General features: G+C 41.8%; 1 protein-coding gene across 1 annotated transcript in view; it reads right to left on the bottom strand.

Moving 5' to 3' along the window:
- The window catches only part of CLASP1 (cytoplasmic linker associated protein 1), a 268,189-nt gene that overhangs the window by 223,768 nt on the left and 19,896 nt on the right, over positions 1-24,525 (bottom strand). Inside the window, exon 2 of the mRNA XM_059394480.1 lies at positions 8,673-9,152. Within this exon, the coding sequence (XP_059250463.1) occupies positions 8,673-8,867 (195 nt within the window). The 5' untranslated portion in view covers positions 8,868-9,152. The remainder of the gene's footprint in view (positions 1-8,672; positions 9,153-24,525) is intronic.

Consider the following 24,525-nt stretch of genomic DNA (forward strand, 5'->3'; position numbering starts at 1 on the left):
AATTTAATGAGGCAATGAATGCAAAGCATGTAACAGTTTCTGGCACATAATGGGCACTTAATAACTGTCAGATATTAGTATTAGTCAACATTAGCTGTGGTTTACTGCCTGTTGGCTCCATCTTCTCACCCCAGCTGTTTCTTTTTCTTTCTATTTTGACACTCAATTTAGGATTTCTTCTATTATATGTACTCTTATTTAAATTTTAGCTTTCTAAAGCAAATCAAAGTATTAAAAATAAAAAGAGAAAGTGTAGTCGTCCTAGAACAGGGGTTCTCAACCAATAGATTGGTTTTATGGGTAGGTTTTAAATTCACCCTTAGAATTCTTGGCCAGCTCTTGCTCGTTGTTATCAGCAGTGCAACAGCTCAAGGATTTCTATCTTACTAAAATAGATCTGTGCCCTCTGTTCCAGGCCCAGGCCAACAAGGACTACAGGCAAGGATGCAACCTCAGCCCCTGGAAAAAGTAAGTTTTCTTCTTACTACCAGTAACTCCATACTATGTCCATCATCTTCCTTTCACTGACCACATGCTATAACACTAAGCACGACCAGCACCTTATGTACACTGGTTCACTGAATCTGCATAAGAATGCTGCGTAGTAGGTATCACCAGACACCCATTTTACAGATAAGGAGAGTTCCCTGCTCAAAAGTCAAAGGACAGAGCCAGGACAGGAATTCAGACTGTTCATACTCAAATCTGAATGATTTTCTTTTTCTTTTTCTTTTTCTTTTTTTTTAAGATTTTATTTATTTATTTATTTGACAAAGAGAAATCACAATTAGATGGAGAGGCAGGCAGAGAGAGACAGAGAGAAGCAGGCTCCCCACTGAGCAGAGAGCCCGATGTGGGACTCGATCCCAGCACCCTGAGATCATGACCTGAGCCAAAGGCAGCGGCTTAACCCACTGAGCCACCCAGGCGCCCCTGAATGATTTTCAGCATACTTTGAAGCTTTTGCATATTTGTTAACACATATTTAGGAAGAAATGCCATTAATTACATCCATCAACAATCCACAGAAATTCCCCCCCCCCTTTTTTTTAACATTTTATTTGAGAGAGAGCAAGAGCAAGAGAGATCACAGAGGGAGAGAGAGAAGCAGACTCACCACTGAGCAGAGAGACCAATGTGGGGCTCGATCCCAGGACCCAGGGATCATGACCTGAGCTGAGGGCAGATGCTTAACCAACTGAGCCATCCAAGTACCCTAAGATTTTATTTATTTATTTATGTGATAGAGAAAGTGAGAGTTCAGGTGAGGAAGAGGGGCAGAAGGAGAGGGGAAAAAGAGAATTTCAAGCAGACTCCCCATTGAGTATGGAGTCCGATGCGGGACTTGATTCCAGTATCCTGAGATCATGACCTGAGCCAAAATCAAGAGTCAGATGCTTAACTGCACCACCCAGGAGCCCCAGAATTTTCTTATAATAACTTCTCCTGTGGTGTTTTTGCTCTTGCTTAGTACCACTAACTATAGCTTTTCAACTTAAAACAGAGACATCTATCTTTTTAAAATACACCTACCCAAAGAGGATTAAAAGTATACTTATATTGTTAAGCACTGAGTAATACATGGAACTGCTGAACCACTACACTGCACACCTGAAACTAATGTAACACGTTAACTACATGAGAATTAAAATAAAATAAAAATAATAAAGAATGAATGGATGGATGGATGGATGGATGATTGCCAGAAGCATGGTACAGTGCAGGGATGGACAAAATGGGTGAGGAAGAGTGGGAGGTACAGGCTTCTAGTTATGGAAAGAAGAAATCACTGGCATAAAAGGCATTTGTGGGGAATACAGTCTATGATTCTGTAATACTGTTGCATGGGGACAGATGTTAGCTACACTTGTGGGGAGCATAGCATAATGTATTAACAAGTTAAATCACCACTGTTGTGCACCTGAAATGAATGTAGCATTATGTGCCACCTACAGTCAAAAAACCTTTTTAAGATAAATAAATGTTTCATAAAATGTAAATGCTGCAATCATTCAATCAACCAATAAAATACACCCAGAGAAGTGTGGCTCTTGCATCCACTGGACAACACTGCAGGAAAAAAAATCTGGGAAAAATGAAGAGCCTCTGAAAGGGGGCGAGGCTTGATGGCAATACCTAGCAGACTGCCAGAAAAAGAAACAGAAGTCACTTCATCTGAATCCAATAATCTTTTCTGGCTCTCCTCTCAAGGACACAGAGGAGGAATAAAAACCTCAATGAAAGCCAAGGTTGTGGAGATAGAGGCCAGGGGAATGAGAGCAACCTCCCTTATCAGTCACACCTTCCCTCCCGCCCATAAAGGGCACCTGATGCAGGGCAGACGTAAACACTGTGTTCTGTAAAGAGGCTTAAGGAAAGACTAAATCTTCTACGGTCTACAAGAAGTGGCACTGCCCAGAGAGGGAGAAACAAGAAAGGAAGTCAGGCTTCTCAGAACCTTTATGAACTCATTCCTTTTGATTCTTCATGGCCCTATGTAATTCTACCTCTCCAACTCAGCTCTCTAACAAACCCTAACATTTTTTTCTTCTCCACAATACAACCTTTATAGACCCTCCTATGATGCAGTCTAACGGTTAATGATATCCTATCCTGCACTGCGCACTATCCCATCATTTGCCTTACCTGCCCTCCCCCACCCCCATCCCATTAGACCATTAGGGCAGAGACAAAGGAAGCCCCAGGTTAACAGAGAACCTACAAATTTCAAACACAAAGCAGCATGGCATGGGCCTTGAGACAAGCGTGGACCGGGATGATGTACACAAGTGCCAGATTTAGACAGAGCGAGACTGCCTGGGTACTCATGGTCGCGGTCAGGGCGGGGGCCAGGCCCGATGGTCCTCACTGGATGCCCAGCCCCCAGTGCGGTATCTGGCACATCATAAGTGCTTAATTAACTTCCACTGTTTCATAAACACCTGGGATCAAGTCCAGAAAACCTTAGTTCCTAGCTCTGTCACCTTAAGGAACAAGTTACTTGACTTACTTGAGCATCAGTCTCCTCATCTGTAGAATGAAAGAATGCTACCTACCCCCTACGGTAATTAGACAGTAAAAATGAACTCATATTAGCACAATTTCTGGTACATAGTAAATGTCCCAAAACCATGGGTTATCAGTATTATTTTATCATATTAAATACAGGTCCACAATCACTTATCCAAAACTCTGGCAGCCAGATGTGTTCTGGAATACAAAATTTTTCAGGTTTTACAAAAAGTCAAGCAGTGCGTAGTTACATGCATAGGATAGGAAACATGGAGAGACTAGAACCTACAGACAGAGGGGAGTGGAGAACATATACGTATTGAACAAAATCTGGCGCGGCAACCTACAATCAAACATGAATACTTTTGCAGTGAAACATGCCCTGAGCAGATAAGTAAAGACTGCAAGCAGTTTCATGTCAGCTCACTGTGGGTCAAACAACAAATGAAAAACACGAGGTTTGGGGGCTTTGGGGATTTTGGAACTGAGGAGAAAAGATTCTGGGACTATATTCGCAAAAAACACCTGGTCCACACAAAGCCCACTAAATGTGCAGGTGCCCGTACCATGAGGGTTTTGGGGCTGGATGGCACTGCGCCGCCTGCTGAACAGAAGGGATCATTCACTGGGAAAGCTGCACAGCATCAGTGTCCCTCAACTCCCTCCAGCTGTGGGAGTCCAGGCAGCCTCTCTGGGTCAGACCATTCTTCTTTCATCCCTTCTCATCTACCATCTTTCATCCCTATCTCATCTAGAAAGAGAAGAGGGGAACACAACAGTGGTTGGAAGTCTATACAAAAATCTACTCCACCATCTTTCTTATTGTTCAAGTATTAATAAAGGAAGAGGGGGCGCCTGGGTGGCTCAGTCAGTGGAGTGTCAGCCTTTGGCTCAGGTCATGATCCCAAGGCCCCATATCAGGCTCTCTGCTCAATGGGAGCCTTCTCCTCCCTCTCCCTGCTGCTCCCCCTGGTTGTATTCTCTCTCTGTCAAATAAGGAAAGAAGGAAGGAAGGAAAGGAAGGAGGGAAGAAAAGAATTTGCACATAGTAGGTCCTCAATGTTCCTGTTTGGGGGCTGGAAAACTACAGTCCATGAGCCAAACTGGTCCTCCATGTGTCTATAAATTAAGCTATTTTGGAACACAGTCTTACCCATTCATTCGTGTGTTCCTTGTGGCTGCTTTTGCACGAGAATGGCCCAAATTAGTTAAATACTTGGAAGAAATCCATATGGCCCACCGAACCTTAAATATTTACTACATAGCCTTTAAGAAAGTTTGCAGACTCTGTTCTGTTCTCATAATTCTGGATGATCTCACTTACCTCATGTATAAAATCAGGGTAGCACCACCTACCCTGCAGGGGCGTTGTAAAAATTAAATGAGGTTCCCAAATACAAGGTAACTAAGCAATAAAGGGTCGCTGTTAAACTACAATTAACGCCAAATACAAACCTGTTTACCAAGTTAAGAAATAATCAAATGTAAAACGATTCAAGCTCCAGGACACTATTTTTTTAAATAAAGCATTGCGGTGACATTCTCTGTTAAGGAATAACAATATCCAAGTACTACTGTTTTAAAAGCCTAAAATTGTTTCCCTTTTCTTCTTTAGTCCTCAATTTTTAAAAATAATCAAGAAGCCAAGCTGCAAAGTTTTAATATGAAATGAATCCTTTCAACCCATAATGTTACATATTACATGTCAGAGAAAACCTAAAATGTACATCAGGCTCTAATGAGAAATCTTGATCTTTGACTAAAAAAGGTGGGTGTGGCTAAAAGCTAAATTTCCAGATTTTGGTAAAGCTACCAGGACTACTTGCCCAATAGTCTAAGCTCCTGAGTTCACTCATAGAACCAATATTCGCTGAGCCCCTTCTATATTCAGGCTCCAGGCTCCAGGTGTGCAGAGGGTTTGGTGTCCCCATACCAAGAGAGCTTATAAAGAAAGAGGGTGCTCATGGCGCACCTGGGTGGCTCAGTTTTTAAGTGTCTGCCTTCAGCTCTGGTCATGATCCCAGGATCCGGGGATTGAGCCCTGCAGTGGTCTTCCTGCTCAGCAGGGAGCCTGCTTCTCCCCTTCCCACTCCTCCTGCTTGTTGTGTTCCCTCTCTTGTGTCTCTGTCAAATAAACAAATAATATTTAAAAAAAAAAAAAAAAAAAAAGAACAAAGAAAAGGAGGGAGGAAGGAAGGAGGTGCTCAGAACAGGATCCCTCAGAACAGGGTCCCGACCATAAAGCCGTCAGTGTGAAGCTGTATAAGATACTAGAGCCCAGCAGCTCCCAAGAGATTATTCGGTCCAACACTGGCACTGCACAGACAGGTAAAGCAACTTGTCCGTGATCACCTCCAATTCGGTAACATACAGCATCTTCCTCACTTCTCCTTCACACCAGGCTATCTTCCTTAGAAATTACTTCATGAAGGGTCAAGTCTAATCTTTCACACTTTGTGATGCTGAAAACGCTATTCTGAAAGACACCACCCCATCTTCAAACCTTGGATTCCTCCAGGAAAGTGTTCTCATGTTCTTCTGCCCTCCCACTGAATTTTGCAAGTCTCTGCTACTGCTCCCACCGTTCTATACTGTAAGCCTTGGCTTGCTGATTCATGTTCTCCCTCCCTGCTCACCCAGTCCAGGGAAAGGGACTTCCAGTCCCCTTGAAGACAGGAACCAGTCTTGATTATGACAACCTCAGTGCTTGTTATAGGGCAGGCCTGGGACAACTTGATACATTGTCTCATTTATTTGTTGTTGTTGTTGTTTAGAAAAGCACTTTTATTGATATTTAATATAAATTTAATTAATTAACATATAGTGTGTTACTGGTTTCAGAGGTAGAGGTCAGTGATTCCTCAATCTTGAATAACACTCAGTGCTCCATCACGTGCCTTCCATAACGTCCATCACCCACTTACCCATCCCCCACCACCTCCCCTCCAACAAGCCTCTGTTTGTTTCCTATGATTAAAAGTCTCTTATGGCTTGTTTCCCTCTCTGATTTTTGTCTTATTTTTCTCTCTCTTCCCCTATGCTCCTCTGTTTTGTTTCTTAAATTCCACATATGAGTGAAATCATATGACAACTGTCTTTCTCTGATGACTTATTTCACTTAATAACACCCTCTAGTTCCATCCATGTCATTGCAAATGGCAAGACTTCAATTTCTTTTTTTTTTTTTTTTAAGATTTTCTTTATTTATTTGACAGAGATCACAAGTAGGCAGATAGGCAGGCAGAGAGAGAGGGGAGGAAGCAGGCTCTCCACTGAACACAGAGCCCAACACAGAGCTCAATCCCAGGACCCTGGAATCATGACCTGAGCCAAAGGCAGATGCCTTAACCTACACTGAGCCATCCAGGTGCCCCCAAGATTTCAATTTCTGATGGCTGAGTAGTATTCCACTGTGTGTGTGTGTGTGTGTGTGTGTATCCATCTTCTTTCTCCGTTCATGTGTCGACGGACAGCAGGGCTCTTTCCATAGTTTAGCTATTGTGGACATTGCTGCTATAAACATTGGGGTGTAGGTGCTCCTTCAGGTGACATTTGTATTTTGGGGTGAATATCTAGTAGCGCAATTGCTGGGTCATAGGGTAGCTCTATTTTCAACTTCTTGAGGAACCTCCATGCTGTGTTCCAGAGTGGCTGCACCAGCTTGCAATCCTACCAGCATACAATATCTCACTTAGTGCTGGTAACAACTCAAGTTATCCCAACACTGTACAAAAGGGAACCAAACCCCAAAGCCAAAGCCGGGAAAAGTTAAGAGAGCTCGCACGGTATAACAGACTCTCTGGGTTTTCTATTTAACATCCCTATTACCTCAGTCCCATTCCGAACTTCCTCCTTCAACCCATAATATATAAAGCTTGAGTTCTATGTATGAACAAAGGTCCACTATTGCTCAGAGATCTGATGCTGTCCATTATAGTCAGAGCAGAGCTCTTTCTTTCATTATCTGCCCTTATTGGACCGGACGCTTAGAGAGTGCTTATTCCCTCATGAAACCAGTATTTGTTGAGCAGGAGTCTGACAGTATTCAAATACCATCCCCTCCTTCACATGGCCATATGCTTCACTCAAAGGAGACTGGACTCTTCTTGAGATCAGGAGGTCAAACATGATGGTGGAAAACAATTAGGGATACCCATCCATTTTCCAATGATGCTGGGATGGGCAGGCAAAGCCATTCTGGCCAATCTGATGTAAAAGGTTCTGCTAGGGAGCTTCTGGGAAAGGCTTCCCTCCAAGTAAAAGACGAAAGCAGACACTCTTCTTCTCTGGACATTGCCTTAGCTACCGCAGACTTCTTGAACTCTTAAAGAAAATTACTCAATTTCCTGGTAGCAGTTTGAAGCCAATGAGTGAGCCTTCAGTTACTCTCAGCCAAAAGCATAGCAATGTGCACACGGAGTGGTGGAACTGGGAACCCAACCCAGACAAGGTGATTTTATAGCCCTCGACAACGGCCCTCCACCACCCTCCCCTGTTTGTAACACTTCTATCACCCAGCACAAAGGCCGGCCAAGCACATAAGCAGCACTTGCCACCTGCAGCTAAATGAATAAATAGATGAATGATAGAGAAATTAAACTCCGCTTTCAAAGACAGGATAAATTTTATATGTAATTGTAAGTAAAATATCAGGGTCCCAGGTAATACCCTTAATGAGTATGAAGCCTGCTGACTCTTAAATGAGAGCAAGGTTTATAATGCATTTGGAAAACAAGAGTCCACACTAGAGCAAACAAAGAAATCCTGTTTAAGCACCAGTTTCCAAATCCAAACCAACCTCAGAAAACTGAGTCAATGAAAAAGCACAAGAGATTCAGTTTCCTGTAAGCCCCTTTCCCAATCCCAATGTTTACAGCACCTATTAGATAGAAGTCATGCCAACACCCTACTGTTCTATCTCAATCTTGACCCAAAGGGGCCACCTCTTGGCAAACTAAGAAAGGGGAGGGGAGGTAGAGAGAATGACACCTCTGCAGCACAAGTCCAGTCCAGTTTTTAGTCACAAAAGCTCAATCCTTGAATGGTAAAATGGTCAATCGTGACAACTCATTTGGGTCTTGGGACCCCGCCTGCATCCCCTACCCACCAAAGGCACCCGCCCACTTCGATCTTTAGAACCAGAAGGATATCCTCCAGGCCATTACATACAAGTCACAGAAGAGCCCTCGGCAACCCATACTATTTCTGGCCAGGTACCTAGGCCGACTTCAAAACAGATCTGAAGGTAAAATGCGCCACACACTACCGCCAATTCCATCCCCAACAGGTAATCAGTGAAGATGTTTGCTACTTATGAAGCGCCACTCACCAACATCTCATGACCCTTTCAATGTAAGATAGAACATTCACTTCAACTTCAGGGCTGCAAATGGTTGTAAACTTCCCAACATAAAAGCCTCTCTTTATCTGTTCACTTGACCTTCTTTCAAAGTGCGAAAGCATAAGGATTCTTTGATCTCCAACAAGAATTAAAGAAGACCCTACTTGCTCCAGAATGAAACATCCAAAAGCCACAGCCTAAGTGTCTTACTGGAAGCCACCTACTAATGGCTTCCAAAGGAGTCTTCTTCCAAGGACCAGTTCTGACCCGCCAAGGCAGCCCAGCCACCTACATGAGTACCTTCTGAAGCACAGCTTACCTTGTAATTGCTAGAGTTCACCCAAGAGGTAGCAAGCCCATCCACAAGTTTATCTAACATGGTCTGGTCATGTTCAAGGTCAGCAGACTTCTGTTTGTCTGAGAAATAGTCTATAAGTTCTTGGCCAACCTGTAGTCGTTTCCCCACATCCTTCTGCAACACCTGTGCCAGGCAGGACTCCATGCGAGGCTCCATGGTGGAATTCAAATCCAGACCCAGCAGAAGCTAGAGGGCAGTCAGGGTGACACCCTCCCAGGAAATATACCCGGGAGGTTGCCTCTTTGTTCGATGAAAGTTACTAAGAGTCTGTGTTTCAAAGATGCAATCCGGGGAATGGCAACAATGCACCATGTGTGTCTGAAGAGCAGCTGGTAGGATATTAAAAGTCCAATTTAAATAACTAGTAGGAGATAAAGGAGTGAGTGGCCGAGTGAGGTTCTGCTATTGGGTCTGAAATTCTTCATAATTCAGCAGTCCATTCTGAAAAGGGAAAGAGAATGACAAATCAGCACAGAGAACAAAACATCCAAATGTTATGAAACATTAAATCAAAGACAAAGCAATTCACGCTGCAGAATCATTTATAATCACAAGTGGAGTGAGAAGCATGAATGCTTGGCAACCATACCAGAATAACATAATTATTATTTTTACCAGGAGGAACATGGAAGCCCAAAGCAAAGAGCCAATGAGCTACACAGTTGGTAGGTTGATGTTTTTCACAACTTTCCAGCTTGTAAATGAGCCAGTCAGGAAAGCAATCTTCTGCTTCAGCTAGCATATTTATTTGTCACTTAAATTTTGCTTCCCACCAAAAACCTAACACCCTCTGCGTGTGAATCACTGGAGGTACTGTCGCTTATTGCCATACTCAGAATTTTCTTAAAAAAAAAAAAAAAGCGCTGAAAATGGGGCAGGCTCCATAGAAACACCACTGACCGAAGTGGCCGGGCTGATAACATGAACCAGAGACAGCACGTCCATCAGGCTTCTTCAGGAGCTTGACACCAGAGTGAACAGTCGTCCCTGCCACCGCCTTCTCCCTCCAACAAAGAAAAGGGAGCGATGGGAGGGAGAAATGGGAACAGGCCCACACGCTGATCACTTATGGACAGTATTCTCAGCTGACAACAGCACCATTTGGACCTGGTGGTCTGTTATACAGAAAATCGGGAGATCTCAAAATCATGTTACAGGAAAGTTGTACCAAACTGTTTTCATTAGATAAACTCGGGAAGATGAACACTTAATCTGTGGCTGCTGGAGGAACCGTACACATCCATTTCTTACTTCAATTTCTTGTCTTGACTCTTTTCATTCTAACCAAAGATGACTCACAAAAAACCTGTCTTCAAGACGCAGCACCTCCCTGCCTCTGTACTAAATGGAACCGCTCCTCACAGCAACAGTCAATCCCCTCCTCTCGGGGTCTCAGCAGGTAACTATGAACTTATCCATCAAGTAAAATCACAAGTCCATGCAGAAGAATTCCTCCTCTTGCTAACATCCCCTTATCCATCCCTACTCTCAGGATGAAGAGCACAGTGCACTTTCTGAGTTCCAAAAGCACAGACTTCTGACACCAATCGGAATCATTTAAGTCGAGTCATTCAATGAGGAAGACCCTCCTTTAACGCCCCTGACACACGATTACCCATCTTCTACTTGCATGGGGCTGGGGGCAGGACAGCATTCGAGAAAACTCACTGTCTCACATGGCAGAAGAGTGCTTTCCAGTCACTTCCATACTGTGGAACTGGTCTCTTCTTCATAAGAAGGTTCTTCAAATACATAAAAGCAGCTATTATCCTTCATTCCAATTTTTAGTCTGAACAAAATATCCCCAGTTCATTAATCAGCTCCTATGTTAGCCTAATGAAGGTATCAGTGATACAGGAAAACTGGAGAAACTAACAGAACCTTTTCTCTCTCGGCCCAATATTGACCCAAGAAGCAAATCAAAAAAGGGTGGGCTTGTGGTGGATTAAAAATGGCCACTAATTCTTTGTTTCTTTTTTCCCCCCACCAAGGTGGGAACTTAGTCCCCTCCACAGTGACCTGAGGTTAGCCCTGTGACCTGCTTTGGCCAGTAGCAAACCAGCTACTGCAAAAGGAAGCTGAGATGTGACAGGGAAGCACTGCAGCTTGCCCTCTTAGAATGCCGCCCTAGGCCTGCCATGCAGTGAGGAAGCTCCTGGAACCAGAGAGGCCATGTGAAAGAGAACCAACACGCCCCAACCAGCAGCCAGAAGCACTGCAGGACTTGGGAGTGCGTCCATTGGGTACCACTTAGCTCTTTCATTCTGCAGCTACGCAAATAAGTCTAAGGAAACAAGCAAAAAAAAAACTATCCAGATGAAACACAGAACTATGAGAGAGAATATTTCATTGTTGTTTTAAGCCACTAAACTTGTGGTGGTTTGTTATACACCGACAGGTAACAGATATACTCCGCCTTCCCCTAAACATCTATCTTTCATTCTCAGTGAAAAGACTCTCCTATCCTTTACTCCTCCAGGGTCCTAAAATCAACAGATGTTAACCAATAATGAGGAGAACCACATGGTTTTTAAGCACCTACTTGAGGTGTCAAGTTCCATGCTAGATCATTTATATCCATTATCTTTAATTCTCCAACCAAGTGTGTAAAGTAGGTACTGAAATCCCATCTTACGGAAAAAGAAACTGAGGTAATTTTCCAAGACCACACAGCCAATTAAGTTTCCTTTCCCACCTTCAAACCCTTATGATTATAAGTCTGGCCTACTTCTCCTCTCACTCAGGGAAGGGAGGTCAGACTTCATGCTCAGGTAGGAAGCAACAAGCAAGAGAACAAACTCTCCACTGCTAGGAGAGGAATGATCCCATTCATTCCAATCTCCGCTGTAATTTTAAAAATATGTATTATATAAAAAGCTCCCCTTCAATAAGAATTGTCCATGATTTCTAACAAATAAAAGTATATGCTTCTTGAAGGTTACTATGCAATGAAGGCTTAACACGACAAATTCCTATATACAAACCCACAGAATGAAAGATACCAGAAGCCCCTAGGCATTAAGCAGACTGGGTTCTCTCTTTTCTCCTTAAATTAAAAAAAAAAAAAAAAAAGTGACTGATAATCCTCTCTTATATTTATTTTTACTAAACTGGATTTGGGGGGAACTTTTTCCTGTGCTCTTGAACATTTTCTCCATTTCTACTTCCAAAGGCATTCCGGGAGTATCAATCACGTGGGTCCCAACTCACAAGGTACAAAAGTACAAAAATCTCCCTCCCACTCCTGCCCTCTAGCTGCCCAGTTTCTCTGCCTAAAAGCAAGTAATGTCCCTAGTTTCTGGTGTATCCTTTCAGAGATATTTTTAGCGATCCAAGTAAATAAATAAGTGTCCTTTTCCCTGTACCTCCCAGGAATTTTCTAAATCAACAAAAATATAAGCAAAACTTCATATAGCAACAGAATTATAAAAACATTATATTAAAAAAAATAATATTTTAAAAATGCAGAAAACGGAATATAAACAAACAGGAGGAGGAGGTAAAAAATCTCTTGCTTCCACCCACGTCCTGTCCAGGCTCTCTTCCAGGGAGAGCGCAACAAGGAAACAGGTCTAAAGTGAACCTAGAACCCAAGGTCCCAGATGTTACCTGTGGCTGGGCCAAATAAAAAGCAGGTCTGTTATGTGTAAGGCATTACTGGAAGGCACTGAGATACAAGAGTAAACAGGACTCAGCCCTTGCCCAGAGAGAGCTTAAGAAACAAGCAAAGCACCTCTTTACATTAGTTCTGAAATCACCATTCAGGAGAGGAACATCATATAGGTGATTACCTGACAGTAGTACTAACATTAGAGAGTACTCAGGGAGCACCTGGGTGGCTCAGAAGGTTCAGCAACTGACTCTCGATTTCGGCTCAGGTCATGATCTCAGGGTGCCGAGACCAAGCCCCATGTCAGGATCCACGCTCAGCGGGGACTCAGGCTTGGGATTCTCTCTCTCCCTGTCCCTCTGAGCCTCCCCTGCCCTCCCTCTCTAAAGAAAAAAAATAAGAAATTGCTCAGAATGTTGGACTGCGTAAATCGTGGGGATAAAAGCTACAGCACAGGGAATAACAGCAACAGCACTGTATGTAGCGACGGAATGACTCAAAATGTAACACTATTTCCAAGTTTTTTTAAAAAGTTCTACTTGTACACATTTTCCAAAATAAATGTAAAAGTGATATAAAAGGAAAGGCAGGTACCTCAGAATAGCCAAGTACCTTTCCTCTTCTTATCAGGCTAAGTGTTCTCCTTCAGCAAGATCTCACCATAAAAGCCATGGAGCCCACTAGATGTTATTGTATCAGACCCTGGAAAAGGGATACATTCCAGGTATTTCTGAAAAAAATGCCCCAACTCCTCTAGAACTCCTCCCCACCTGCAAAGGGCCTTTCTATTCCCCAACATCACCACTGTTGTTTGCCCCCAGTAGAGTAGTTAGGGTCCAAGGCCCCCAACCTTTTCCTGCCACATCATCTTGGTCTATACCTATGGAGAAAAAACAATAAGAGGTCAAGACAATGGTCCTAGAGTCATTCTCCTTTACAGTACCCAGGAAAATAGAAATTAACAGAGCAACATTTACCAGAACAATAGCCCAGCTCCTGCTAGGGACCAACAGGAAGAAGTTAAAAAATACCAGTTTCAACAAGAATGAAGAAACACACAATTAGAGAGCCTGAGGTAATCAAAAGAACAACACAGTTAAGAATTCCAGCCTCCAGTCTTGCCTCTGCCACTTCCTGAGTGGCACTGGGGAGAATACTGGCTCTACATTCATTAAATAAGATGACGAATGGAAAGGGTTTGCACAGGACATTTTTAAAAATTAGCTTCTGGGGCACCTGGGTGGCTCAGTCGGTTAAGCATCTACCTTTGGCTCAGGTCATGATCCCAGGGTCCCAGAACAGAGCACCACCTCTGGCTCCCTGCTCAGTGGGGAGCCTGTTTCTCCCTCTCCCTCTGGCCTTCCCCCCAGTCACCCTCCACCTCTACTCATGCTCTCTCTCAAATAACTATATAAAATCTTAAAAAAAAAATTAGCTCCTATCTCTATCCCCTTAATTGCCATAATTACTGTGCGGTACTTAAGTACCCAACTATAGAGGCATATTAACAACGGAGGACGGAGGGAGGGTGGGGTTAACAATGGAGGATGGGGGGAGGGTGGGAGAGAACAGAACCAACTATAAACTCTGCTCGGTAGACTTCTCAGTAAGAGAAGCTACAAGTAGAATCATTTTGACCTAGTAGTTCAAAACAAATTAATCTTTCTCATAAATCTGTGAGTTGGCTGGGCCCAGAGAGAAGGTTCCTCTACAAATCTCACCTGGGATCATTCATGCCACTGTTGTCATCTGCCGGCTTCACCTGGGCTCAAGAGAACACAGTGGCATCACTCCCATGTCTGACACACTGATGCCGGCTGCTGGCTGGACCTCTCGCCACATGGGATCTCTGACCACTCAGTAGACTAGCCTGCAGCTCACTGTACAGTGGTGACAGCACTCCATGGTAGCGAAGGGGCAAGGTGCCAGGCTGCTCAAGGCCTGGAATCCAGAACCTGCAAATCACTTCTGCTACATTCTGGGGTCAAAGCAAGTCACAAGGCCAGCCCAGATTAAGTGTGAAGAGATGGATTCTACCAATTAATAGGAGCTGCAGAACATTGTGGCCATGTGTTTCAATCTAACACATACACATCAATGGATATTTGCGAATACACGGATAAATAGCTGGGCTGAATACATCTGTATTCTGGTTATCCATTACCAGGCTAATCTCAATGACTTTTACGGACTCATCACATATCCCATCTCGCTACAGAAAATACAATAGACCTAATTATAATCTATGGCTTGACTTGAAAATGCTTCCAACTTACTTGGAGGCAACAAAATGCACAAAAAGCTTGTCCATGTAATAATTGACCACAAACACAGGTACGCATTAGATTTCACAGGTAGAATGCTGTACCCGCCAGTTAGGGGTATGTGTAAGTACTATGGCAATTCAGAGAAGGGATGGATCGAGAAGGCCTGGAATGACCGAGACAAAACTATGTATGCCCATCAGATAACAGGGGAAATGATCAAACTAAATGCGGGGAAAAAATGAGGGAGGAAGACACTTGCAAACCATTGAGGGAAGAAGCATGCTAAGGGGAGACCGTGCAATGACAGGTGGGCATCATTATTCCCTTTTCAAAGATAAAGAGATGAAACTCAGAGAGGCCCCAACCAACCAAAAACTGCCCAGAGTTTTAAAGTTAATAATGTCAGGCAGTAACTGAAAACCAGAGCTGTCTAGCCCTGTGGTTCATATTCTTAACACTATACTACAACACTCCACAACTCCAACACTGCCACATCGAAAACCCAAAGTACAGGCACTTAACAGTTGAAACACGAAAATGATAAAAAGCTATAGCGTGTGGGGCGTAAGAAGTAGAGGATTAGGAAACAAGAAACCAAATCACAAGTACCTAGGAAGATTAACCAAAATAATATTCCATATTATAATATCAAGAAGGACAACTTAAACTAGCAGCACAACAAAGTGAATAACCACATCAAAAATGTCCCTGGAAAATATGCAGAAAGTGGTCATAATAATTTTAAAGCCAACTCTGGAAGCCAGAAATTAGCAGAATTTATTCACATGAAGTCAAAAGCGTGTGTTTCTAACAATAAGGCAAACTCTTTTGCATTCTAATGATTCTATAATATGGTCTGAAATTTTACAAAGACACTCTGCCTTGCCCTGCCAGCAGTAAATCTCCATTCTCACTCTACCTGTGCCTTCTGTTCTTGCCTTCTCTTCCCTTCTGAGCCCACCCACTTCTGAGCTCACGCATTCACTCAGTGAACATTTACGCTGGGCCGGTCACGTGAGCAGCGTGTACTGTGTTAATGACCAGAAATCACAGAATGTGAGGCTTGGTCCAGGCCCTCCCGGAGGAGCCCATTGCCCGGAAGAAGGAAGAGATAGAAATGCAAACAGCTGCAACAGTATTAGGAGTCCTAAGCAGGATGTTTGTAGAAGGTGCTGCAGGTGGCACAGAAAGGAGAGAAAACGTTGCCCGAGGAAATCCACGTGGAAATCCCAGGGCTGGGGCAGGGCAGCTCACGCCGTGCAGACACAGCACTCACGCTCCCAGCCAGCCCCTGCTTTCATTTGTCAGCCTGCAGTCACTGGCCAGCTCCGGGTGGACCGGGGCTCCAGCCTCCCTGTCTCCCTCCTTCCCTGCCTCAGCATCCCTCAGTTTCCCGTCTTTTCAGCCACCTCAGACCTCTAACCTTCTGGGTGTCCGCTGTCAGGTATCAGCAACCCTTCCTCGTCTCTCAGCTCCCTGAAAGGTACTGCAATCCGGCTTCTCAACCACAACAGCCCATCCTTCCAGCTCATGCTCAAGCACGTGGTGCCAGGCTCCTCAAGTCCATAAAACACCTTCCCAATTTGACCTTCCTTTTATTCTGGACTCAATTCCACAGGGGTGTTAAGAGCTTGAAACTACCCTCAACTTTCTCTCCCGATGTGAGAGCTGCCGAGCAAGTCTGAACCTTGGAAGAACCTGACACACAATCAGGTAATCAGGTGCCTTCAGGTCCGGCCTGTCCATCAAGCTGAAGGAACACATACGCTCATGTGTCCAACCGGTTTCATTTTACACTGAGAATCTCAAACTTCACAAAGTATCCCAAGCTAGCATCCCAACTCCTGTTCTCTAGTTAGCCCTGCCCTCCTCCTTAAAATGCCTTTCCCGTCTTCTCCCCAGGGGAGAAGTACTCTGCCTGCAGCCTGCACCCTTCTCCCCCCATCTCTCAGGACACCAGGTACACTGACGTACTTCCTGTTCGCCCCGCAGCCCCTCCGATTAGGCATCACTGGCCACTGCTCCCGGGGAGCTGCTCATCAGGATCACAGATGACTTCCATGCTGGCAAATCCAAGCAATACTTTGCTCTACTTGGCTAACTCCAAAATTCCGCAGCATTCTAAGGCTGGCCGTGCCATCCTTCTTGAAAAACTTCCCACTTTCATGAAAACAAATGATATGCCTTCCTGCAACTTTTCTGGCTGCACCTACTTGAGCATTTCTCTAACCATCTCTGCTCTGCTTTCAGAGTGGCTGAGGGGCCCAGACCAATGCCTCTCATCTTCTCATTTTGCTCACTCCAAAACACTCAGAATCCATTGCCAGGAAATTTACAAACTGCCTTTAAACTGATGACTTCCAAATTGTTACCTCTGGGGTATCTCTGAACTCATAGCCCCCACTGGCCTCACTCTTGCTCTTCTTTCAGCCTTAAACACTGTCCATGTGCCTACAGTAGCCTGGCTGTAGGCCTCAGGGCTTCAGCTTAAAGGTCACCTCCTCAACAAGTCCTTCAAAGACCACTCAAAGGAGGGCCCCATCACTGCACCCTGTTCCATTCCTTTGAAACACTTAAGACAAACATTCTATCACGTTTGTTTACATATTTGCTGTCTGTTTCCCTACAGGACTGTCAATATTATGAAGATGGGGACCCTGTTTATTACATTCACCTAATGCCTATAACTATGCCCATTATGCTCAAGCACTTGAGAAATATTTGTTAAAATAATGAAGTTTGAGCTGAAAATCAAAATCACTGCAATCATTAATTGAGGTCATTTTCTCCTTGGGGAGTAGGAGTAACTGGAGGGTAGGAAAAATGTTAAAAAACATTCCAGGTAAAAGGAATGTGCAAATAGATACAGACAAAGCACAAACAGAAGAGACTGTCAGAGGAAAACCAGCAATTTGGGAAGGCCAGAGCACTAGCTCCCAACCTGTAAACATTAACCCCACCTCTGAGATGAAAGCACATAGTTATTACAAGAATGTCTGAGCTTTTCTCCATATGCACACCAAACATTACCCATGAACTGAGTTGTCTTCATATCCACAATTTTTCAAACTCAGGTACAAGCAGTTATGAATTTTTAAAGGCAAAGGTAATACAAAAAGTAATTCTAAATTCTTTTAGTTTGATCATTTTTCTCAACTAATAAGAGAAATTCCACTTCTGTAGAGCTCTGTGACACTGGACACTAAAAAGAGTTCAAAAGTCTCAAAAGTCTGGAAATAACCTAATTGGAGCACAAAGACTGGACACAGACAATGCCCAACAATCATTTTCTAGCCCCAAAGGCAGGAGGCCTTCATTCAGAAAGCTCTAAACAAATGAACAGCAGAATCAGGAGACTTGGGTGGGCAGGAAATTATTTTCCTGGGAAAGATCATTAAAATCTGGAATTATTCAAGTGATCACAAGACCATAAGATTCTGTGGGAGGGCAGAAAAAAATCAGAGTTAATCTCTCTATCTTAATCACTCACCCCAGTATGAATAATAATTAACTACAGTGAAGTTAGGACAAAAAAACAGCCATAATGTATAACGCAAATGCCCAAAATGGAATAAGAGGGGAAGATTCACCATATTCCATTGCAAGGGCAGGCCATATGAATAGGAAAAAAATCATTAACACTGCTTAATTTCTGGTAGTGGGTTATAGATTTTTCATTGCACTTTTCTGTGTTTTCTAAATATTTTCTAATGAATATATGCTCCCTTCATAATTACAAGTAGTAAAATACCATTCAAAAATTAGGGACTGCCATCTCATAATGAAGGAAAATCTCCCTTTCAGTATTATGGAATACAATGTACAACTGTCAATGAAGTGTAAAACAAGAAGAAAGTCTGAAATTCATAAGAAAATGAAAGTAGTGCTCCAAAAATTTCCACAAAATATGTGGTGGTGAAAAACAACATGCTGGTGAAGAAAAATAAATGCCGAAACAAAAACAACCACCCAGCAACTCCACCTCACTGTACATATACTATAAGAAAATAACAGAAGGTACTACCCCAGTGCCAGATAACTTCTTCAGTTACTACTTGCCTTCACCAGTATTTTAATGAAGTAATTTTTTAATCTTTCAGATTAAAATATTTGAGTATTAAAATATCAAAAATGGGGCACCTAGATGGCTCAGTGGGTTAAAGCCTCTGCCTTCGGCTCAGGTCATGATCTCAGAGTCCTGGGATCCAGTCCCGCATTGAGCTCTCTGCTCAGTGGGGAGCCTGCTTCCCCCTCTCTCTCTGCCTACTTGTGATCTCCCTCTGTCAAATAAATAAATTTTAAAATAATCAAAATAAAATAAAATATCAAAAATATTTAAAATAAAATACTGCTTTCTCTGTGAATGGTAAAAGCAGAAGATAACCTTAATTTTGTTTTTGCTTCTCCTGGGGCAGGTTTAAAATAATAAAAATTGCTTCCACTTTTATGCTGCTCCTCATGGAGTGCCTGGGTAGCTCAGTTGTTAAGCTTCTGCCTTCTGCTCAGGTTATGATCCTGGAGCTCTGGGATCAAGCCCCTCCACTGGGCTCCCTGCTCAGCAGGGGGCCGGCTTCTCCCTCTCCCACTCCCCCTGCTTGTGTTTCCTCTATGTCAAATAAACAAAATCATGAGAAAAAAAAAAAAAAGACTTCCTCAAAGATGCAAGAAGATGGATATGCATCGAGAATTGCCAAAATGAGGTGATAAGTGCCTAGGAGTTGTTATACTCTTGTCTTTACTTCTGTATGTTTAAAATTGCCCATAATCTTTTTTAAGAGTTTATTTATTTATTTGAGAGAAAAACAGAACAAAAGTAGGGAGAAGAACAGAGAAGAAAGGGCAAGCAAACTCCCCACTGAGCAGGGAGCCCAATTTGGGACTCGATCCCAGAACCCCAAGATCATGACCCTAGCCAAAGTCAGACATTTAAATGACTGAGCCACTCAGGTGCCCTGTCTGTATTTTTTTTTTTTAAGATTAATTTATTTACTTTAGAGAGACGGGGGAGGTTGTGGGGAGGGGGCTGGCAGAGAAGGAGGAAGAGGGACAAGAGAAGCAGACTCTGTGCTGAGCCTGAAGTGGGCTTATGTCATGCCCCTGAGATCACCACCTGAGCCAAAACCAAGAGTCAGAGCCAGACACCCCTATCCATAATTTTTCTTTTAAGTATTATAAAGCTTAAATCCACATGGTAGAAAAAAAAAAAAGAAACACAAAATGCTTGTAGTAAAACTGTTCATTAACTAAACAAATGAGGATGTGAAATGATATTAAATTATACATATGTATAGTATAATACAGCCTACATGTGGAAAGAATCATAGAAAAAAAATAGAGTATGTAAAGTATTAAATTGTGGCCTCTGGGGGTGCCTGGGTGGCTCAGTCAGTTGAGCCACTGCCTTTGGTTTGAGTCATGATCCCAGGGTCCTGGGATCAAGCTCCAGAGCGGGCTCCTTGCTCACTGGGGAGGAGCCTGCTTCTCCCTCTGCCTGCTGCTCCTCCTGCTTGCTCTCTCTCAGTCTTCCTCTCTCTAATAAATAAAAACTTTAAAAATAAAAAATAAAAAAATAAAGAGTAATAGGTTTATGAGGGTTTCTGTCCTACTTCTTTAAAATTTCTTCTACTTTCTGTATTCTTGAAAAGAGATAAAGCTTTTAAAAGTTTCAAAACAAAAGACCAGTTACCCCAAATTATCCAATTTTATTCATGCAAAGTCTATAAGACCAAAACTAACTGGAAATACCTCACTATTCACTGCGGACTCTTTTTCTCCCAATGCAAAATATTTAACATATACACAGACTGCTGTCAGCATTCGCATACCAAAGTGTTACCTCATCAACACAGTTACCCCGGGGGAGGAAAGAATCATGATACAGATAAGCAGCTTCCCAAGGAAAGATCTTAAATGGAAATAAGAGACTGCAGTAGAGAACCCAGCTTACTGGGGAGAGGAGCCTCACTGGAGACCATATGTGGCTGAAAAATTGCCTCATCTAGAAAGAGGGGATGTAAGTTTCTACTCAATCTAGCAACACTTGACTTCTGTAGTATTTTTCAGAGCTTTCTTATCCTTTCATAGTCCTAGTCAAACAGTATCTTTTTTACTTGTTTACTATACTAATGAAAAACAGATCACTAAACCTAAACTCCTTATGTGATTTTTTCAGTAACAGCTTTACGGAGATATAATTCATATGCCATTAAGTTCACCCTCTTAAACTGACTGTAATTCAACAGTTTTTACTATATTCCCAAGATTGTGCAACCATCACCACTATTTAAGAACACTTTTATTATCTCAAAATAAAACCTCATATCCTTTAGCAGTCACTCCCCAGATTCCTCCCCTAAGCCCATGAAAACCAATAATCTACTTTCTGACCAAATGGATTTGCCTACACTGGACATTTCATTTAAGTGGAGTCATAAAATATGTGGCCTTTTGTGTCTGGTTTCTTTCACTCAGCATACTATTTTCAAGGCTTATCCATGTTATAGCATCTTTCAGTACTTCATTCCTTTTTATGGCTGAATAATACTCCATCGTACAGATGTACTATGTATTTGTTCATAAACTTACCTGTTGATGGATATTTGGATCGTTTCTACTTTCTGGCTATAATAAATAATGCTACTATGATCACTCCTGAACAAGTTTTATACGGACACAATTTTAATTTTATTCAATACAAAACAGGTGTTAACTAGAATATGGATACAGTAACTATGTTTAGCTCTTGGAAGAACTGCCAACCTATTTTCCAAAATGGCTATACCATTATACATTCCCACAAGGAATACATGAGGGTTCCAATTTCCCTACATCTTCAGCAAGACTTACTGTTTTATTACAGTCATTTTAGTGGGTGTGGAATGGCATCCGACTGTGGTTTTGATATGCATCTCCCTAATGACTAAGGATATTGAGCTTCTCATCATGGGTGTGGCCATTTGAACATCTCCTTTGGAGAAATGTTTAATCAAATCCTTTGTTAATTTTTTAATTGGGTTATTTATCCTTTTACTGTTGACTATAAGACTTTTTATATGTTCTGGGTAAAAGTCCTTTATTAGATACATGATTTCCAGTATCTTCTCTCATTCTGTGGAGTGTGCTTTCATTTTCTTGATGGTGTCATTTGAAACATAAAGTTCTCAATTTTTATGACGTCCATTTTATGTTTTTCTCTTTTGTTTGTGTTTTAGATATCATACCAAAGAAATCACTGTTTATTTTACCTCGATGAAAAAGGAAGAAAATACTGTCTAATCCAAGGTCATAAAGATTTACACCTGTTTTCTACTAAGAGTTTTATCATTTCAGATCTTACATTTAGGTCTATAATTAATTCTGAATTCATTTGTATATACAAATGAGAAAAGGTTCTTTTCCATGTGGATATCCACCTGTCCCAGCACCATGTGTTGAAAGGACCATTCTTTCAGGGGTGCCTGGGTGGCTGAGTCAGTTGAGCAATGGACTCTTGGTTTCGGCTCAGGTTATGATCTCATGGGTGGTGAGACTTGAGTCCTGCGTGGGGCTCCACACTTAGCAGGGAATCTGCTTAAGGATTTTCCCTCTCTGCCATTCCACTGTGTGTGCACTAACTCATAAATAAATCTTTAAAAAAAGAAAGAAAGACCCTTCTTTCCCCCACTGAAAGACTGTTGTGATTACTACAGCATTATAGCAAGTTAGGAAAGTCCTCCACCCTTGTTCTTTTTCAAGATTGTCTTGGCTATTCTGGGTCCCTTGTATTTCCGTATGAATTTTAAGAGCAGCCTGTCAATTCCTACAAGACAGGCAGGTAGGATTATAACAGTGAGTATACCAAATCTGTAGATCAACTTTGGAAGTACTGCCATCTTTAACAATATTAGGTAATCGGATCTATGAATGGAGAATGTCTTTCCATTTACTTAGATCTTTAATTTCTTTCAATGATGTTTTACAGTTTTCAGAGTATAAAACATACTTTTTTAGTTAACTTTATCCTAAGTATTTTTATTCTTTTTATAGCTATTGTGAATGAGACTGTTTTCTTAGTTTAATTTTGGAACTATTCATTGCAAGTACCTAGGAATATAACAGATTTTTGTTTATTGATTTTACATCCTTCAAACCTGCTCAACTCCTTTATCAGTTCTAATAGGATATTCTGTATACAAGATCATGTCATCTGCAAATATGGTTGTACTTCTTTTCCAATCTGGACGCATTTTATTTCCTTTTCCTGTTCTGATAGAACCTCCAGTGCAATGCTGAATAGAAGGGGCATGAAAGGACATCCTTCTGTTGTTCCTGATCTTGGGGAGAATGCATTCAATCTTTTATCATTAACTACGATATCAGCTGTGGGTACTTGGCATTTTTCACGTTAAATTCCCCTGTATTTCTAGTTTGTTGAGAGTTTTTATCAAAATGGTGTTGGGGGCGCCTGGGTGGCTCAGCGGGTTAAGTCTCTGCCTTCGACTCAGGTCATGATCTCAGGGTCCTGGGATCGAGCCCCGCATCGGGCTCTCTCCTCAGCGGGGAGCCTGCTTCCTCCTCTCTCTCTCTGCCTGCCTCTGCCTACGTGTGATCTCTCTCTGTCAAATAAATAAATAAAATCTTTAAAAAAAAAAAAAAGGTGTTGGAAGATGAATGGATAAAGAAGATGTGGTATATATATATATATATATATATATATATATATATATAATGGAATATCATGCAACCATCAAAAACATGAAATCTTGCTATTTGCAGTGTCGTGGATGGAAGAGGGTATTTCGCTAAACAAAACAAGTCAATCAGAGAAAGACAACTATCATATGATCTCACTGACATGAGGAATGTGACAAATAAGACAGAGGATCACAGGGGAAAGGGGGGAAAAATGAAACAAGATGAAACCAGAGAGGGAGACTAACCGTAATAGGCTCTTAATCTCAGCAAACAAATTGAGGGCTGCTGGAATGGGGAGAGGAGTGGGATTGGCTGGGACCTGCGGATTGGGTGGGACGTGTAAGACTGATGAATCACAGACCTGTACCCCTGAAACAAAGAATACATTATATGTTAACTAAAAAAAAAAAGATGTTGGATTTCGTCAAATGCTTCTCCTTCACCTTTTGAGATGATAATGTGCCTTTCATCCTTTATTCTATTAATATGGTGTATTACGTTGATTTTTCAGATATAAGACCAACCTTGTATTCCTGATATAAATCCTACCTGGTCATGGCATATAATCCTTCTGCTATAGTGCTGGATTCAGTTTTGCTAGCATTTTGTTGATTTTTTATGTCTATATTCATAAAAGACACTGGTCTATAATTTTCTTGTGATATCTTCATATGGCTTTTGTAACATAGTAACAACACACTCAAAGCATTCCATCCTCCTCTTTTATTTTCAAAAAGTCTCCAAAGAACTTATATTTGATTGATACGGTAGAATCACCAAATGTGAAGTCATCTAAGCCTGGGCTCTTTGTTGTGGGATATTTTTTGATTGTTAACTCAATCTCTTCACTTATTATTGATATATTCAGATTGTCAGATTGTCTATTTTTTTTCTTGAGACAATCACAGTAGAGCCTTTCTAGAAATGCATAATTTCATCTAAGTTATTAAATTTGTTAGCATATAATTGTTCCTAGTATCCCTTATAATATTTTTTATTTCTGTAAGGACAGCAGTGATGCCCTCTCTTAGATTTCTGATTTTCTTAATCTGAGTCTTGTCTCTGTTTCTCTTGGTCAGTACCTTTTCAATTTTTGGTCTGTTGATTTTCACTGCTATTTTTCTTATCATTTATTTCTAATCTAGTCTTTTTTTTTTCTTCTACTTGCTTTTGGTTTACTATGTTCTCTTACTAGTTTCTTAAGATGGACATTTAGGGTATTAACTTAAGATCCTTCTTTAATCAAAGTATTTAAAAATATAAA

Source organism: Mustela nigripes, chromosome 3 (genome assembly GCF_022355385.1).
Source record: "Mustela nigripes isolate SB6536 chromosome 3, MUSNIG.SB6536, whole genome shotgun sequence".
Classification (NCBI taxonomy): Eukaryota; Metazoa; Chordata; class Mammalia; order Carnivora; family Mustelidae; genus Mustela; species Mustela nigripes.